The sequence below is a fragment of the Marmota flaviventris genome, chromosome 19, assembly GCF_047511675.1.
Source record: "Marmota flaviventris isolate mMarFla1 chromosome 19, mMarFla1.hap1, whole genome shotgun sequence".
NCBI lineage: Eukaryota > Metazoa > Chordata > Mammalia > Rodentia > Sciuridae > Marmota > Marmota flaviventris.
Window position 1 is genome coordinate 19,592,262 of NC_092516.1, and position 19,084 is coordinate 19,611,345.

At 52.6% G+C, this 19,084-nt stretch overlaps 1 protein-coding gene and 1 pseudogene across 2 annotated transcripts in view; both read right to left on the reverse strand.

Moving 5' to 3' along the window:
* Positions 1-19,084, reverse strand: part of Gtf3c1 (general transcription factor IIIC subunit 1) — a 64,368-nt gene that overhangs the window by 39,403 nt on the left and 5,881 nt on the right. For both annotated transcript variants that reach the window (XM_027948603.3, XM_027948602.3), the window contains exons 3-6: positions 17,151-17,327; positions 16,853-16,996; positions 14,566-14,662; positions 8,473-8,596 (exon numbers count right to left, since the gene is read on the reverse strand). In XM_027948603.3, coding sequence (XP_027804404.3) covers positions 8,473-8,596; positions 14,566-14,662; positions 16,853-16,996; positions 17,151-17,327 — 542 coding nt within the window. The remainder of the gene's footprint in view (positions 1-8,472; positions 8,597-14,565; positions 14,663-16,852; positions 16,997-17,150; positions 17,328-19,084) is intronic.
* On the reverse strand, positions 4,969-7,010 carry LOC139702959 (proteasome subunit beta type-7 pseudogene; annotated as a pseudogene).

Below are 19,084 nucleotides of genomic sequence, written 5' to 3' on the forward strand. Positions count from 1 at the left end.
AGGCTGGTCACCCTAGGAACCTCGCATGCGCAGCTCAGGAAGCAGACCCTCCAGGTCCCTTGTTCCCCAGGCAATCAGCTGGCCACACCCTAGGAAGGACCCCTCTCTCAATGAGGCCAGTCCTCAGGTCTGCCACTGCCCCTGGGCCCCTGGTCTGGCTCCCTGGAATGCATTCCCAGCCCTCGATTCCTGGCCAAGGGAGGTCCGGGTCCCCCGTGGGCAGGATGGCTGAAGATGAAGGCGGCCCCCAGGTGCCCTGGCCCCCAGGAGAGCTGCCCTTGCTCTGCGGAAGTTCAAGGGCAGAAATTTTCTTGATCTTAATAAGTTTTTGCCACATTAAAATATTCTTGCTTCTTTATCTTGATTATTGATGATATTCGTCATCTTTTCAGTAGTGTCTTCTATTTGTCACATTTAACTTAGAGAAACCTTGCTGATTTTTTATTGCTTATTTGTAACTGTCGTGAGCTTTTACTCCACCATTGATTCTCCAGGTTTTTCAACTTTCTGACAATCCTTTTCTGGATCTGTCGTTTTTGTTTTTCTCGTTCTTTTAAATTCTAGTTTTTGTTTTTATCTTGAAGCTCTTTTAAGCCTTTCTATTTACTTTATTGCACTTAGTCAATCTTAATATGGCTCATTTCTCTCTTTTCTTAGGTTGTATACTTCAATCCTATTTAAATGTCCCCTTTTGCCATTTTAATGATCATAATTTAGTTTGCTGTACCCTGCTATGTTTCTTAGTTTAGTTTTTATTTTTTTATTTAAAAATTTAACAGGTTTATTGAGTTTTAATTCATACATTGTACGATTCACTCATTTAGTGTATACAAGGCAACGGTGTTTTTTGTTTTGTTTTTATAGAGAAAGGAAAAGGTTTATTGCTTTGCTAGCAGAGGAAAAACACAGGGGACTCCTGCCCCAGAGGCTGTGGTTCTGCCCATCAGCAGGAACAGGGGCCGTGAAAGAGGTTCTCTGGGGGAGTGGACATGCCCTTGTTAATCTGGGAGACAGTCATTTCTGAGCTCTCTGATGCCATCCCCAGAGTCTGGATGACTTGTTCCTATGGTGGCCGTGTACTCAGGACAGATACTCTGCCTGGATGGGGAAGAAAGGTGATCCTGTTTCCCCTGAGATCAGGAAGGGGCAGGGAGAGAGGAAGAGGAAGAAACCTGTCCATTGAAAAAATAAGTCTCAGTGGCAGAGCAGCCAGGGCCGTGTTCAAAGCCTGAAGTGGACCTTGTTGTGAGTCCCCTCTGTCAACTGCCACATTCGCAGGTCTGCACCCCCAACCCAGGCCAGGGCAGGACGTTCTCAGCGCCTCCTGCCGAGCTACCAGTTCTCGGCCTCAGCTCACCCAGCGCTCAGCACTGCTAACAGGGCTCTGGAGTTGAGGGTTCTGGACTTTAATATAGACAGAGTCCTGCGGCGATGGCCTCTGGGACCGGCCGATCTTCCTCCATTACACTCTCTTGGCACCGTGGAAACTCAGTGGTCCACAGACGCGTGGGCGTATGCCTGACCCCCCCACATCAGTCCGCGGACCTCTTCTTGTTTCGCTCACTGTCTCCATCCCGCATAACGTGTAGTAAGTTCTCAAAGTGGGAAGTGTGAGTCCCTGGTCCCCTTCTTTCTCAGGGCTGTTTTAGCTTCTTGGGTCTCTTGCAATTCCTTATGGACTTCAGAACCAGCCTGTGAATGTCCAGAAATAACTCAGCCGGGAGTCGGACGTGCTCATCTGGGGTGTATGATCACCTCTGTGAAGTCAAGTCTTTGTATCTGTGAACACGGACGTCTTCCCACTTACTTAGATCTAAATTCTTCTCCACAAGGTTTTATAGTTTTCAGAGTATACATTTTGCAGTTCTTTTGTTAAATTTTACCCCTAAACTAGATTGAACAGACTGTTTTCTCAATTTGATTTTCAGATTGTCTGTTAAAAGTACACAGAAACAGAGGGCTTTCCTACACGGATCTCGCGTCCTGCCATCTCGCTTAGCATCTATTTCTAAGGGGCCATGGGGCAACAGCTGAGGGGAAGTCCACATCATCAGCAGGGAAGGACAGGTACTTCCCCCACTCCCAGCACGGAAGTCACCGTGACACTGAACCTGGGGAGCCCCTCAAGTGACCACCCAATCATGTCCCAGGGGCACGCCTGGCAGGAGCTTCCCACTGGGCGTGCAGGAGGGACGGCCCCCACCCTCATCCCCCTTCCTCTTTTTCTCAGCACCATTTAATAAACACAGGGCAAGGGCCAACACTTGAAGGAAATAATTCAAATTTGCAAAACAGAGCAGCTCAGGGGAACGGTTTTCATTACCAAGGTTATTTTTGCTTTTTGCAAAACAGATCACTGCAGCCTTGGGGCAGAGAAATGTGTATGTGAAATGTGCTAAACCTGCATTCTCTGTTTGATGCATATGTACCGTCCCACCTGTGAGTTTACGTCATCTTTACTAATTATTTAAGCCCTTTCTATTCCATAATGCCTCAGAGGGAAAGTTTTATGCTAATTTTGCCAAAGAACAACAAAGCTCAAAGCAAAACAAAAGCAAAAACAAAGAACCCTAAACACTGCATTGTCCCTAGTCTCCTGCGCAGGGAAAGTCACTGGGGTGGCACTTAATTGAATTCAATCTGCTAGACACTTCCCTAGCGCTCTGTTCCCAGCCCGGCAGTGGGAATGGGAAGCAGGTGAGGGGCTGGCCCCACTCTTAGGAGCTCGTGGCCTGCAAGAAAGCCACACAGATGAAGAGCTCAGACACCACGGGCCACAGGAAGTGAGGGAGGGGCTGGGAGGAGCCGGTTTCCACGGAGCAGCAGAAAGTGGGTGAAGAGACAAGATGAGCCTCTGGCAATCTGAACAGGCTCAGTGCGCACCATGTGGGTGCCGGTGACAACCAACACTGGCTCATCCTGGGTGCCCCCGCCTCTTAGTCCTCACCAGGGGCCAAAGCCACCGCTCCTGTGCTCCGAGTCACGCTGACTCTTCCTGAGTCCTGTCCTCCCTGGCAGCATTCGCTGACTGACAGCCCAGGGATGGACACACTTTTTGAGGTCAGGCAGGACACACGCCAGTCAAGCAGGTTGTGGGTCGCACAGGGTGCCGAGTGAACAGGAAGGTGTCCCCTCTGCCTGGATAACGCACTTCAGCTCGATGACTCAAAAGCTGAGGCAGGAGGGTCCAAGTTCAAGCCTAGCCTATGCAACTTAGTGAGACCCTGTCTCAGAACGAAATTTAAAAAAGGGCTTGGGATGTAGCCTAGGGATAGCGCGCCCCTGGGTTCCACCCACAGTACTGGGGGAAGCGCACTTCAGTGTTGCTAACTTGACTTCTACACTGAAGCTGACCATCAGACTCCTTAGGTAAAAATCCCCGATTTTTAAATGCCGGCAATGAGAATGCTGTGAGCCAGGGCTGGCCTACACGCCGCCCATTTGTGACCCCTGCTCAGTGACCACTGCCTGTGAGCCTCATGACACCCTAGGAAGTAAGTGCTATCACCCCCAGGTAATCCGGGCGAGGGAACTCAGGTGTGGAGAGTTCAAGTAACTGGCTGAAGCAAGGGAATCAGGCCCACCCGTCTCCAGCGTCCACTAGGGTAAGTGTTCATTTCAAATGGTCAGTTTGAATTTCCAGCGACCTCTGGCCTGGGAGATGCTCTTCCCCACAGTTGCCTGTCCAGCAAAAAAAGGTTCTTTAAAAATCTAAAGTTCCAGACTGGGGCTGCGGCTCAGTGAGGAGCGCTGCCTAGCATGCGTGAGGCACTGGGTTCGATTCTAATGCCATATACAAACAAATACAATTAAGGTCCATCAACAACTAATATAAAAAAAAATCTAAGGTTCCTCCTTATTTGCTCTCTACTTTTAAGACAAAATCACTCAAGTCTGTTTATTTTTTAATGCCTTTCTTCCAAGGGTCAGGACATAAGCTGGGTGCAGTACTACACACCTGTTATCCCAGGGTCCTGGGAGGCTGAGGCAGGAGGATCGTGAGTTCAAAGCCAGCCTTAGCAACTTAGTGAAGCCATAAGCAACTTAGTGAGACCCTGTCTCTAAATAAGATATTTTTTAAAAGGACTGGGGATGTGGCTCAGTGGCTAGGCACTCCTGGTTCAAACCCTGGCACCCTCTCCAACCAAAACACCCCCCCCCCAATACATCCACAGGTCGAGAGCACTTTAAGTGCTCAGATCAGCAGACTCCAGGGCAGGGGAGCTCCCAGGCACCTCTCAGCCCCAAGACCTCTCTTCCTCGCCCAGGACTCCGCCATCCTCTTTCCCCTCTACTCAAAGGCCGATGCCCCACTCATCCAGCCCGCCAATCGGCCTGCCGTCACTCAGCACTGAGGAAGGTGTTAAGAGCCAGGGACCAAGGACGAGGCTCCGGCCCAGCAGGGCTCCCTTCCCTCCCAGCTGCTCCCTCTCTGGTCCGCACACCTGTGGTCCAGTGATTACCTGTGTCACCAGCTCCTCCACGTGACCTCACAGACTCAGGCACCACAAAGTAAGATAGGAAATAAAGGGAGGGAGAGAGAAGGGAGGGCGAGGGGCTAGGTCCTTCCAAGTTTGCGTTCTCTCAACAAACATGGCTGCCCACCTTCTGTTGGGCCAGGGCAGAAGGCGAGCAGCCAGCCACACTGGTCCATATCGGGGTGCTGGGGTCGCCCTCCCTCCACACATACTTCTTCTGAGGTGTGCGGACGAACCAGTCTCCTCAGGTCACTTGCTATGCCCACAAAGTCAGGCCCTCAGGACCTCTGCAGCCCCCTTTCTCATTCTGACTGAACTCAGGGTGCTTTACCAGAGCTACCACCCAAACAGCCACCCGTCCACACTTATTTCCTTATTTATGCATTTATCGGGACAGGGCCTCAGTGAGTAGCTGAGGCTGGCCTTGCACGGGTGGTCCTCTGCCACAGACCCTCCTATTATGTGGCTGCTGGACCTTTTAGGCCTGGACTGTGGGTCTCATTTTTTATTGCACTTCATTCAGCAAACGGGGACCACATTTGGCAGAGTGGTGCCCGGCCACCCACCAACACCATTCAGGAAGTGGCCACTGTTTGGAGAGGGTCCTCCAGCAGCTTCATCTCCAGGACAGTGACTTTCTCAGTGAGGACTGTGGTGGTCCCTTTGTCACATCTGTACCAGCCAAACCTGGTCCCCTTCTTTTTGGGCACTAAGTAGGGGTGAGGAAAGTCCAGCTTGCTCGTGCTGATGTCATACAGATGGATGTTGCTTCCAGACCCCAAGTCATTGAAGATGCCAGTGGCAGTGGCCTTGCCCACCAGCTTCTCGGCCTCCTCCTCCTCCTCCTCCTCCTCCATATCTGGCTCAGCCTGATCTTCACACACAGCCGTTGCTGCCAAGGAGCCAGAACCCATGGTGACACGAGGGACCTTATCAGCTCACTGTGAGGACAGGTGCTGTAGAGATGAGGTCCCCCAGAACTAGGTGCCACCAACACAACCTTGGTACCTGAGAAGCCTCTGCCTCAGCATCCGCCTGGCCAGGACAACCCGGGGAAGGCGGCGGGTGGAGGGGGAGTGGAGCTCCAAGGTGGAGGAAACGAGGGGGTCGCCCCGTCCGTGTCTGCTGCTGTCCCAGCAGCACAACAATAAACATCAGGAGACAGGAAGTGAGTTTTTGAGTAGTTCCTGTCAGCAACAAGCACCCTTCAGTAGCTCTGTCTGCTCCCGCACCGTCCCACCCTCACTGGCCACCCCGCGACGGCAGCGCCCGTTTTATGGGCTTTTGGAAGCTTATACCCCTTGTTTGGAAAGTCGACCTCGCGGTGGCATCCCTGGGGCAGTTCCCTGCAGCGCTCCACCTGGCAGCTCCATCTCCCAGGAAGCCCAGGCGTGGCTCTCCCACGTCCTGTCTCGGGAGCCGCTGCTCTGGGGGTCCTCTCCTCTACCTGACGCCTCGCCCTCACTGGGCGGTTTAATGGCGGCAGCCACTGCGTTTCCCCCCAGCTGCTCCGCGTTTCCTGCTCCTCGTCCCTCTGGCTCCGGTTTCAGGGACACGACCTCTTCTCCCTCCCGAGGACTGTTGCTGCAAGTTCTCTTCTGCCCCTGCCTTTGTTTCTGTGGCTTCCTGGCAAGTGAAACCGCTTCTGCTAACATCAGTTCTCTTCGGTTATCTGCAGAGGCACTGACACTGCCCAGTCTGGTCCCTCAGAGGTGGCCAAAGGAAGGACGAGGCTGCACACCTGGGCTCCATGAAGGGTGAGCCAGCAGGGATGCTACTTTCTTGGGAAACCCCCGGTTTAGTGTCTGCAAACTTGTCAGTTTCTTCCGAAAAGAGCCTCCAGCCCTGGCCCAGGTTCTGGAAACCAGAGTTCTAGGATCTCGCTTCCTGCGGGGCACGGCTCAGTGGGGTGCTCGCCTAGCACAGGCTCTACCCCCACCTCCAAGAAAACCCACCCCCAAACAGCACTGGACCCTGTCATTTTGGAGGCTGTGGCGAGGGACGCTGGGCCCTGTCAGCCAGCACAGGCAGCAATCCTCACCCCACGTCGGTCAGGAAGTGGTGAAAACCTAGGAAGCCACTGAGGGCTCGCACCATGAAACGACAAGCCAAGGGAGCCAACTGGGTCTCCTGTGGAGACTGTCACCTATCCCTGCTGTTGGTACCCCCTGTCCTCAGTCTGGAACCTTCCAGTGCCTGCTCTCCTGAGTGACTCCAGACTCCTGTGACCTGGCTGTGCAGTGCAGGGGAGGGACCTGGTGCAGCTGCTTCTCCCACACCACCCAGCAGTCCTCTTGATTCCCCAGGCACCTGGCATCTCTGAAATCTCACGCTCCTGGCCGCCGCCCTGCTCAGGTGCTCAGCACCCCCCATGTCCCCTGGCCCATCCTCCTGCAGCAGCAGCAGCGGGTTGAGGACAGCTCTCTGTAGCCACTTCCTGTCCCGTTCTCTTTGTTCTTGTGGGTTTATTCCTTTTAGATCCTCATCCTCACCACGGTGGCATTTGGGCAGAGGACAGAAGAGGACAAACATACCAACCACTGTGTCTCACCGAGAGCTCCGACCCTCGGCTCTTAAAATGGTTCTGGTCCATCAGGTGAAAGAGCAGGGGAATCCAGAACAGGGAAGAACAGAGAGCTAAGAGGGTTTGAAAGTCTCACAGTCTCTAGTCTTTTACAAGGTTCAGATCCTCCCTCCGCCATGCACTGATGGCTTGACCTCCGACAAGTGACGTAGCAGCTCTTAACTGTCACCTTCTTACATGTGCAACCGTGACAACACCACCCACCGTGACGAGGTCACACGGCCAGAGCAGGGCAGTGGCCTCCACCTGATTACACTGGGAGCAATGGTGGGCCACGCATGGCATGATGGTCCCACTGTACCACGGCGGGAGCGGAAAGGTTCCTCTCCCCAGGGACGTCACTGTGGGGTCAAGGCGTTCCCCCCACACCTGTGGCGACTGCTGTGGGAACAGCCCTCGTGCGGCCAGCCCATGAAGGCAGGGACGCCGTGCTGCAGCTCAGAGCCCGACACGAGGGACGCGGTTCACCTGCTCTCTGCTCTTCCTGTGGTTGGGCGCACGGACCTTCTACTCATAAAGAATGAGCTGCAAACAGAGCGCCCTCCCTGACGGCAGCCCACAGCCGGTCTCGACTGCATCAAGGGGTCCCACTGCTGGGGACTTCCTGCCTTTGTGGCTTAACAGGCCACGATGCCTCCTGTCTCCTGGTTCGAGGACACCCTGGCAAACCCACATTGGGACTCTGGTCTGGGTCCCTGATACAAGTAGGAACCTGCCCCACTGCTCGCTCTGATGGGTTTCTGGGCTTTTAATATGAACTCAGGCTCCTTCTTCCTCAGAGAGGCTACTGGGGGGGAGGGCTGACCAGCACCATCCGGGTTTCCCCTAAGTCCCTGCTGTGTGGTTCAAACACTGAAATAAAATGACCCTCGATGCTTTTCTCTGAGTGAATCTCTTGGTAAGTGACATATGAACACATCAAAAAGGCTCACTGAAGGGAGAGTGGCTTGGTTTAAGGAGGAAAAGAGGAACTGGTCTTGAGCACTGTGACTGGAGAGGTGGGGTGTGCTGGAGGCTGACGCCTTCCTCCAGCAGACACTCGGGGGCACTTTACAGAGGGGCTGGGGCTGAACCCAGAAGCACTTTACCACACCATGAGCACATCCCCAGCCCCATTTCTTTACTTTTTATTTTGAGATAGGGCCTTGCTAAGTTGCTGAGGCTGGCCTTGAATTCACGATCTCCTGCCTCAGCCTCCAAGTCCCTGGGGTGACAGGGTGCCCACCGAGCCTGGATCAGGGGCACTTTCTACATAGTCGGTCCTGAGCCAGGCCCTGCATAGCAGAGCTGGACAAGGACGTGGAGTCACGCAGTTACAGGAAAAGGTGACCCAGGAGAAAGGCTGGAGCCAGAGGAGGGAGGGGAAGGAGCTGGCCGGCCAACCCAGGGCCCGGGCAGCACTGCCTTTACCTTTCTTGGTCTTACAGGGTCCACACTCAGGGTGGATCTCCTGTAAGGGAAGAGACACCACCTTGGCCAGCCCGGCGTTCAGCATGTACTGGTAGAGACGCTTGAATGTCCGCTCGCACAGCCCCTGCCAAGACACAATCCAAAAGCCACCGTCAGGCAAGGTGTGGGGAAGCAGGGTCACCTGACTATCCTACACGAGGAAATGCTGGGCACGCCGAGAGTGACCGCCAAGCCACGTCATCAAGGGAGTAAAAAGGCCCAGGGCAGCGCTGGAATGACTCTCTGACCCCACGAGGGGAAAGACTGCTGCCTTCAGAGGGGCTTCGGGCAGGTGGGTGTGGGGACAGGACTTCGCCTGGCACCTTCCCATACTGTTTGATTTTTACCCACAGGAGAGTATTCACACACACACACACACACACACACACACATCGTACAAGCAGTGAAACAAACAAGAAAAGTATTAGGTTTAAAAGAGTTTTTACAAAATTATTTAAAACGTGGTCCAAAAGGTCCAAGGTTGGCACAACCAAACACTCTCACGTGTTTCCTGTGGTTACCAACGGCTGCCAGCGCAGGCCAGGCTTTTTTTTTTGTTTTTTGGTCACCCACCAAGGAGTGAACCACATCCCCAGCCCCATTTTGTATTTTATTTAGAGACAGAGCCTCACTGTGTGGCTTAGCGCCTCACAGTTGCTGAGGCTGGCTTTGAACTCGTGATCCTCCTGCTGCGGCCTCCTGAGCCGCTGCAATGACAGGTGCGCGTCACTGTGCCTGGCAGGCCAGGCCTTTTAATCGACATATTTTCCTTTTTAAAAAGTAATTTACTACCAATATCGGAAAGTAAGAGCTTTCTAATACTGAGCAAAAACTGTGATGTTGGAAGCAAGCAAGCAAACAACTATATATACATATATATATACACACACACACACACACACACACACAAACACTCTTTTTAAAGAGCCTAATGCTGGAGAATCACAATAACCCCGGATCTCAAATAATACTCCAGAGCTCTAGTAACAAACACTGCATGGTACTGGCATAAAAACAGACATAAAAACCAAGGAACAGAAGACACAGAGACAAATCCAGACACTCGTCTGATCCTTGACAAAGGTGCCCAAACCTACACTGGAGAAAAGAAAGAGGTTTTAACAAATGCAGGGCAAAGCTGGAGATCCACATGTAGGAGACTGAAACTAGATCCCCCTCTCTCACCCTGAACAAAAACCAACTCAAAGTGGATGGAAGCCCTAGGAATTAGACCAGAGACTCTGCAATGCCAAGAAAGCACAGGGCAGCACTGCAGCCAGGGTACAGGCGCTGACCTCCTTAATGAGATTCCTGAAGCTCAAGAAGTGAAACCAAGAATCAGTGTGTGAGATGGCATCTAATTTAAAAGCTTCTGCATAACAAACAATTAAGGTAAATGCTCCTCATGCTGGCAATTCAGGAGTCTGAGGCAAGGTGGATCGCAATCCTAGTTTGAGGCCAGCCTCAGCAATTTGGTGAAAGCCCAAAGCAAGTTAGCAAGACCCTATCTCAAACTAAAAAACCATTTTAAAAAGGGGCTGGGGGATGTAGTTCAGTGGTAAAGCATCCCTGGGTTTAATCCCCAGTACCAAAAAACAAAACAAAAATCAATAAAGAACATGAAGAGAGAATGGGAGAAAATCTTTGCAGCTTCTCTCCCAACAGGGGATTGATATCCACCACATATAAAGAACTCAAAAAATTTAACACCAGAAAACCCAAATAACCCAATAAAAAAATGGCCAAATAGCTATTTCTCAAAAGAAAAACAAATGAAACATGGCCAACAAATACATGAAAAATCTTACCACCCTTAGCCGTCGGGGAAGGCAAATCAAAACTACACTGAAATCCATCTCACTCCAATTAGGATGGTAGTTACCAAGAATATAAATAACAACAAACGCTGGCAAGGACATGGGGGGAAGGAACACTCTCTTGTTGCCGGGTGGACCGCAAACTAGTCCAATCCCTTTGGAAAGCAGTATGGAGATTCCTCAGGAGACCAGGCAAGGAACCCCCCCATGACCCAGCTCTGCCACTCCTTGGTATTCATCCCAGGGACCTAAAGTCAGCATGCGATCTCGATATAATCAGCATATACAGTGATACGTGATCAATAGCCCAGTACAGAACCAGCCCAGGTGCCTGGCAACAGATGAATGGAGTTTTACTCAGCCATAAAGAAGAATGAAATCGTGCCGTTTGTTTGCAAATAGAAGAATATCATGCTAAGTGAAATAAGCCAAATTCAGAAAGTCAAGAGTCAAATGTTTTCTTTCATATGCGGAAGCTTGAGAAAAAGAAAAAAGAAAAAGAAAAAAGGGGGGTTCTTATGAAAATAGAAGGAAGACCAATAGAGTAGAGGAGGGTTATCAAGTGGGGGTGTAAGATTAATGTCTCCTTTTCTATCAAAGTTAAACCTGTATGTGACTCACAGATGTATTTACTGTAACTTAAATTTCACAATGTGTAATGGACACATTTTCAGTTAGAAAATCATGTGGTCAGAATGTGGCCATTTGTAAACTCCCTAACAGATGTCCCGTCCCAACTGTAGCCCTTTTCCTGTGCCCTCCCCAATTTTAAACTAGCTAACTGCTTAGACTGTGACCCTGAACAACTCCTATCAGAGCAAGGGACAGAGCCGGACTGGGGATAAAGCAGTCTGCCCAGGTTGCTTGCCCGTGGGTTCTCGGGGCCACACCCTTCTGCAGAAGTACATTCTGCTGTGCTGACCCACTCCTGAGCCCACATTTGACTTCTTGTGGCACCCTGGTGTGTCCAGTGGAGGGAACGGGTAAGTCCTGGGAACGAAATGCCAATCCTGTCGATATACACACATTTATGGGTATGACGCAGTAACTGCGATAACCCGATACTGATAATCACCCTATCAGGGAGATGGGGGAGGACGAGGGGAGGGGAGGAAGAGGTACCAGGGAGGAGATGATCAACTGTGTCGTGGGTATCAACAGACATGGTGTGATGCCCACTGTCGTGCACAGTTATAGTGCACCCAGGAAAAAGAAAAAAACAAGAAACACACTCTGGCTTCTCTTGGAAGATCTGGCAACCGATGCTAGGAGCTCCCTGCAGCGGGGCAGGCTGTCCCCAGAGTGCCATGGCCCTTGTGCTCCCTGGCCAACCCCTGGACGGCGAGCCAGGAGGCCAGCCCTACGGAGCACCATTCCTGTGCAGCTCCTCTCTAATGGTCCTTAAGAGCAAAGTGAGTTCCCTAAACCTCGACTGCCATCAAAACCTTCCTGCGCGTGGCCAGCTCGGCCAGCCTGGCTCTCGCGACCCCTCCTGGCCTGGCTGCGACTGAGGAACAGCAAGCTGGAGTTCGCCCTGCTCCAGCCACAGGCTGAATTCTGGCAGGCACTCGGGACCGCGGGTCGTGAGCGGGTCTCCAGGCTTCTCTTACCTTTGGGGGAGACAGGGAGCCAAAGACCATGACCTCCGCGGCCACACACATGAGACAGGCTTTCAGACCAGCCAGCACCTGCGCCACTGGGCAGCAGAACAGATGGCCACCAACACTACTGATGCGTCCCTGATAGCCCATTCGAACACACTGACTCATAAATGGCATCTACTGTTAACCAAGCCGAGTCCCCAGCATCGGGGAAAGACCTGCAGAAGCTCATCCACCAAACACAGCCGTCGACACACGGAACAGAGCCTGGGCAGTTCTGAGCGAGGGAGCGTGACGTGGCCCTGCCTCCCGGGATGCCACCGAGGGCGTCAATCTGCCCAGCAAGAAGAGAAAGAGCAGGGGTCTCTCCACCCACAGAGGAGCACCCTGATCCACAGCACCAGGCTGAAGATCGTCAACTCAACACGAGTCAGGGAAGCAGGACTGTCCCAGGCCTCCCCACCCACACTGTCTCTGCACTCCATTCAACACCCATCTGCTCCCGGGGCCAGGTACCGCCACACAGCGGGACCCAGCACGGGCAGAGGGACGGACCTCGTGCTCTGGATCTGGCCTTCACACCCCAGCCCTGGTTCATGAGGGTCAGCCGCCAAGGCCAACATGCTTTGTCTTAAGGTCCTCCTCTTCATTCCCTGCCCCGTCCTCTTCATCCCCCGGCTCAGTCTGTCACTGAGTCCTGTCAGTTCAATGCCCAAGCGCTGCTCAATCTCCACACTCGGGGCCCCCTAGTGGCCAGTGGGGTAACAGCATCCACCTCCCCAGGCACCAGCTGATCTCCTTCCCTCTGGGGCTCACCTCCCTCTTCTCTGTGCTCACACTGCCCTGGCCCTTCTCCCTACTCTCCTTTGCAGCCACATCTCCAGCACCCTGCTAATGGCTGCTCCCAGATCACTGGTGACCTCTGAATGCCCCACGACCCCCCACAACTCCATGTCTCTGTTCTCCTTTGCCCAATATGGCGGTCCCGCTTTGTCTGGGGAAAGCGACTTGCTCTCCCAAGCTGCCTGGCTCTCTGAGCACACCTGTGCTGTCACCGTGTGTTCACACGCACGGCCTGCCCTTACACAGCTCCGCGCCCGTGAGGTCTGGCAGCCACATTCACTCTGTCCCCCTGCTGTGGAACCCAGCTCTGACTCAAAGTAGACACTCACTGAACTATTTACTGAACGAACACCGTCCTGCGCAGGGGAGCCTCGTGACACAAACTCCACAGTGCCGACTGACACTAGCCCCATCTCCCTGCCGAGGGACTGGGCACAACAGGGGATCTCCATCCCCCAAGTCTGTGTGGGCCAGACAAGTAACAGTCACCAAGGGTCACATATTTGCTTATTAAACATCTAAGAGGGCTGGGGCTGTGGCTCAGAGGTAGAGCGCTTGCCTAGCACAGGCGAGGCCCTGGGTTCGATCCCCGACACCACATAAAAATAGAGACATTAAAAAAAATGTAAGAATTTTGTTTCTACTGGAGTCTCCTGAGGGGCCTTCACAATCCGCCTCTTATGTTCTACTTCTTCTTTCTTTGCAGTGCTGAGGATGACACCCGGACCCCGCCATGCTGGGCAGCCCTCGACCTCCGACGACACCCCAGCCCTATTTCCACGTTTGATAGACTCAATCCAGAGAGCTGCCCTGAGCCTCAGGGTATGTGGACGACCACTGGCAGGGACGGTGTCTCTGTGACAGGATGCAGGGGGACCGTGGGGGCTGGCAGTGCAGGAGCTCCAGCTGACCGCTGTCACGAGTGGCTGCAGCCGTGGCTCGCCGGGGCTTCTGAATTCTCAAGGGAGGCGGAAACCTAGATTCCCCTGGGAAAGCTCAGGGCAAACAGAGGAAAAGGGAAAAGGCCAGGCCAGGCCTGTCTCACCACAAGTCTGCTGCAGAGAGACTGGAGCGTGCGATGAACGTAACAGTGGGAGCCGCTCTCCTGACAGATGGTGACATCAGGGACTACAGCTGCAAGGACACAGCACAGGGTCCCAGGGAGGACAGACCTGCTGGTGTCCATGAGCAGACTGCCACCACACGCCTTTGGGGCTAACTGCCAGTACCCCTAATGAGACTTCAGACTCTAAGTCCTGCAGAGCAGCCCGTAGGCGATCTCACCTCTCTCCATCCCCGACGTCAGCCCTGTGTTAAGTGGCATGTCCCGCTCAGGTGGCGCTGTCCCGCTCAGGCGCCCCCCACGCCATCTTCCTCCCACCTTGCTGCTCCCATTGCCAGGCCCAGGACAAAACAGGCCAGCAATGGCTTTCTCCCCACGTCCCCTCGCTTCCTTCTCGGTACAGTCACTCTGTCATCTCATCATAAACCCAATGGGAATGAAATGACAAGTCTCGTTATGGAAGGAAATTGAAGTGTCCAGATCCCCCACCCAGGTGACCCTCTACAGCGGGTTGAGACAACTCGCCCCCAGGAACGGAAGCCAGCCAGGGGCAGGAGCTCAACAAAGGACTCGGTGTCTTCTCCTTGTGTAAAATAAAGGAGAGTCCCACTCTGCCAAGCCCTGGGCACGAGGCATGAACCTGCACCCGGCCAAGCCCTCTGAGCTGGGCGCCCGTCAATCTGTGCGTGGCCGTCGGGCCAGCCAGCCCTGGGGGAGGCCGGCAGCTCACCAGTTCCTCCCGTAGCTTGCCCAGCGTCTCGATCTGCTTGCTCCGCGTGCTCAGCATCATTGAGAGCTTCTCCATGAGGATGTCGTACTTGCTCCTCCTGTAACAAACACCAACCAGGTCACTTTTCAGGCCTCTTGCTAAAGAACACCTGATTTTTGAAGACGACATAGCAGGCCTTAAAGGACAACACAGGAAACTACAGAGCCTAATGGTAGAGATTGAACCCAGGGTCATTTAAGCACTGAGAGACCTCCCCAGCCCTTCTTTATTTTGAGACAGGGTCTTGCTAAGTTGCTTAGGGCCTCACTAAGTTGCTGGGATGACAGACGTGAGCCACTGTGCCTGACCAGAATCTAGCTCTAGGTCCTATCGATCATCCTCATCTTGTATCTGGAGACACTGGGGCTGGGAACTTTCAATCACATGTCTAAGGCCATCCAACTGGTGAGAGTGCACAGACCAGACTCTAGGACTGAAAGGCCAAGGTGATAATCCTTGTCCTTGACACAAAGCCAGGTCCTCCTCTAAACCGACACCCTCAGTGCGTCGTGAAGCTCTGCTTTCTACCGCAGACTTCCCTGATGTGACCAGCCACTTGCCATCCCACTCTGTTGTGAAGCCCTGTCACAATAAATGCTTTCAAACAAACAGCCATCAATGGAAGCCACTAAAAAGAGTAGAGGCTGGGGGACGGGTGCGAGGAGCAGAGCCTTTCTGCCAGTTCAGGTGGACAAGGACAGCGTGGCTTGACCAGTGTCCCGAGGGAAGGGAAGGCCGTGTGGGATCCAGATCTGCACCACTCCTCCGTTGCACCGACTCTGAGGAAGGAAACCACCATTAGGGACAGGCACAGATGACCCAGCGCACAGGAAATACGGCGTCACGGCCACGCCACACAGGAGGAAAACTGGTCAGAGAGGCCCAGGGACTTTGCCCAGGGGAGGGACAAAGGGCAAGACACAGGTCTTGACCCATTGCAGCATGCCCCTCCATAGCCGCCCATGTTCTCAGGTCCACTTCAGTTAGGAGGCTGGTGGGAGTCACTTAATCACTGGATGGCATGACCACAGAGCACAATTCTCCCCAACACAGCATCTCCAAAGCCCAGGCCTGCAGTTAGGGCTTCAGTCACCACATTCTGACAGTGTACAGGTGTGAAGGCTGGATTCCAGGACAGCCGACCAGGGACAGATTTGATCCCCACTCCCGAGTCCGCAGTCGGCAGTCTCCTGTGTGTATCAGGTACTCTCTTTGGGCCAAGCCACGTGCACTGCGGCAGATGGTGTAAACTTTAAAACTCACACTTAATCCTGAGGGTTTGCTCCCCTCCCTTTTGGAGGATGCGCCTTGCTCCTAAAGAAGAGGATGAGGACTCTGCCGACCAGCCAGGGAGACCAGAAGTTAGCTCCCCATGGCCCGGGGTAGGGTCTGCCCACCACCTCCCAACTATCCCAGCCACTGCCTAATTCCACCAGGGAGAGCTAGTGGCCAGGCGCTAGCCCTGAGCTGACTCACCCCAGGTTGCTCCTAGGCCCTGTACCAGCGAGGCCCTCCCACCCTGGCTTCTGTTCCCCCCACAAGGAGAGCATGGGGTTGTGGGGTGTACGCTAAGACTAGTAGAGTGTTTCTTTTTCCCATTCTCATGCCAGGTAATTCTTACCCCAACCGCAAGGATTAGAGTCAGAGGTAGCCTACTGACTTCCAGACACTCCTGGGGGCTCGGAAGGGAACGCCCGTATTTTACCAGCCTGCTGGAGTATGTGGACTGTGACCCCTAGTTGGAAGAGCAACATCCCTTACTACAGCCATCTGGCAGAACCTCACCACCTCATCCATCCAGGCTGAGATACCATGTTATGCCTCACTGAGCCCCAGGCTTCAAAACTCCTGATTTGAAGTCAACATTAAGTCAACTCTACCGCAGTGACAGACCACGGCTGACAGGACTTTTGTTTTTAACCACCCTTCCCTGCCGTTTCAACTAAATGTTAACAGTTCCTATTGGGCTGTGGGGTCTAGGTATTTTTTCTGCATAAATTTCAAATTTTCTAAATGAACAGGACATATTTTCATCAGAAATAGATAACAATAGATAACTTAGGTAAAAAATATAGTCATGGTCCCTGGTTCAATCCCAAGTACTGCAAAAATAAATGAATACCCACACAAATGATATTAAAAAAACAAATAAAAAAGACATAGTCACATTATGATTCGGCCTTTTAAGATTTTTAAAAGCATATACACATGGCTGCAGTATTCACCCCATTTTGTTTTCTGCACTTACCTGTCTACGTGAAACCGGTTCAGGAGGAGGAGGATTGAGTGCTGCTGGGCTCCCGTGGGTAGTCGGATCACGTGCGACTGCATCGTAATGAGCCCGTTTTTATTCAAAATTTTCCTATGATAATGAAGCTTCCCAGCATCAACCCTGCAGGAAGACAAGAGTGTGGGCCCATCTCTCACCTGGACACACACCTCCCACGGAACCAACCTAAGGGAACAGACACCGTGTTCCAATGGCCTGGAACAAAGTGCCACTCCTCGTGTCCCAATCTAAAGCAGGGAAGCCACCCGCCCCTTACTTGAAAGCGGTGCTGTGAAGGTCTCGCTGCAGCTCCCCCTGCCACCGGGAGCGGCCTAGTCGCTCCAGAATGCAGTAGGAGAAGTCAGGGAGCTTCAGGTCAGGGTCCCCCTCTGCGCCGATCAAGGCCCTGTAGCGCATGTCCTGGGAGGCGACGATGATCAGTTTCTTGCCCCACCTGCAGGTCAGCAAAACCACAGGCAGAAGTCATTCCCACTGGCTAAGACTGCCAGGCACTCGGAGCAAGATCGACACTCCCTGCGGTGGTCGGCGAGACCCCCACAGTCCAGTCCTCGCTGCCCCACGCCTGGCGACTTGCCAGACTGCCCCTCACCACACGGCTTCTTCCTAAAACAAACCCCAGGCTGCTGCCCTGGTGTCCCCTCTGCCCACTGCTTTCCTCTTGGATCTTTAGGAACAGAGTCCTTATCATTCAGGTCACAGCTCAGCTGGCCACGCCTCAGGCCTTCCAGAAAATACTGCCTGAGGTTCCAGGCCCCTCACCATTCACATATCTTCTACAGCATTTGGCGCTCTGCAGAGAGCCTCCCTGCCAACATTATGGTCTGTCTCCCTTATTCAAACTAAGTGCCACAGACAACACACCATGGGCACTCCCCAGGGCATCCTTGCCTAGAGATTCTGTGCCCAGTAGGGGCTCAGAACCTATGTGTTAAACGACTAACCTAGTGACGTGAGCTGACAAAACTTCAGGGCCAAAACCAATGGACTGAAGTCCACTGGAGGGGCTATGGGGACTGAACCCAGGGGCACTTAACCACTGAGCCACATCCCCAGCCTTTTTTATTTTGAGACAGGGTCTCACTAGTGCTTAGGGCCTCACTAACTTGCCAATGCTGGCTTTGAACCTATGATCCTCCTGCCTCAGCCTCCTGAGCTGCTGGGATTACAGGTGTGCGCTGTAGCACCTGGCTCAGATAATTTTGCTTCTGATTCCAAGCAGACAAAAAGGAAATAGAGTCTGTTTTTGTGTTAAGTGCCTCTTCCTTTGCATTGTTTGTGACCAATAATTAGTTTTCTGCATAAGGCACAGAAATCATATAGTCCGTCTCCAAAAAGAACATTAGGTAGTGAAGTCAGGCACGGTGACACACGTCTGTAATACCATGCTCAGGAAGGGGAGGCAGGAGGATCTAAGTTTGAGCTTGTCCTGGGCAACTTAGCAAGACTATCTCAATAAATAAACAAAAGAACGTTAGGGGCTGGGGTGGGCGCTCAGCATTAGAGCGCTTGCCCAGCACACAGGAGACCCTGGGTTCCTTCCTGAGCACCACATAAAAATAAATAAATAAAATAAAGACATTGTGTCCAACTACAACCACAAAATAAATATTTAAAAAAAGTTAGGCTGGGGATGTGGCTCAAGCGGTAGCGCGCTCGCCTGGCATGCGTACCGCCCGGGTTCGGTCCTTAGCACCACATACAAAGATGTTGTGTCCGCCGAAAACTTAAAAAAAAAAAAAAAAAATTAAAAAATTCTCTCTCTCTCTTTAAAAAAAAAAAAAGTTAGGCTGTAAAGACATAAAAGAGGGTCCACTTTTTGTGTCTGAATGTGACAAACATAGGACCTATGCTCTCATTTCTCAAAACAGGCTCATTAAATTGTAAGAGGCTGACTGGGAATAAAAAAGACTGGTTTGCTGCTCACTAAATTTTATTACTCAGATTAGGGCACTATCCTGCACACCAGAAGCCCAGTGTTTCTGTTAATTATTGCCAGTTAGCTGGTTCAACGGCACCTGCTAGTTTGCTAACTGTGGTCAAGTTCAAGTCACCAAATACTGATGAAGCGCTGTGTAAAGAGCCAGAGCACCAAGAAAAACAAAAATGCTACCCCCTCCAGGAGCCCAGCTTGCTGAAGAAGAAAAGGAAGAGAAGGAACAATCCCATCGCGAGGAGCCCCTCTGCCACGGA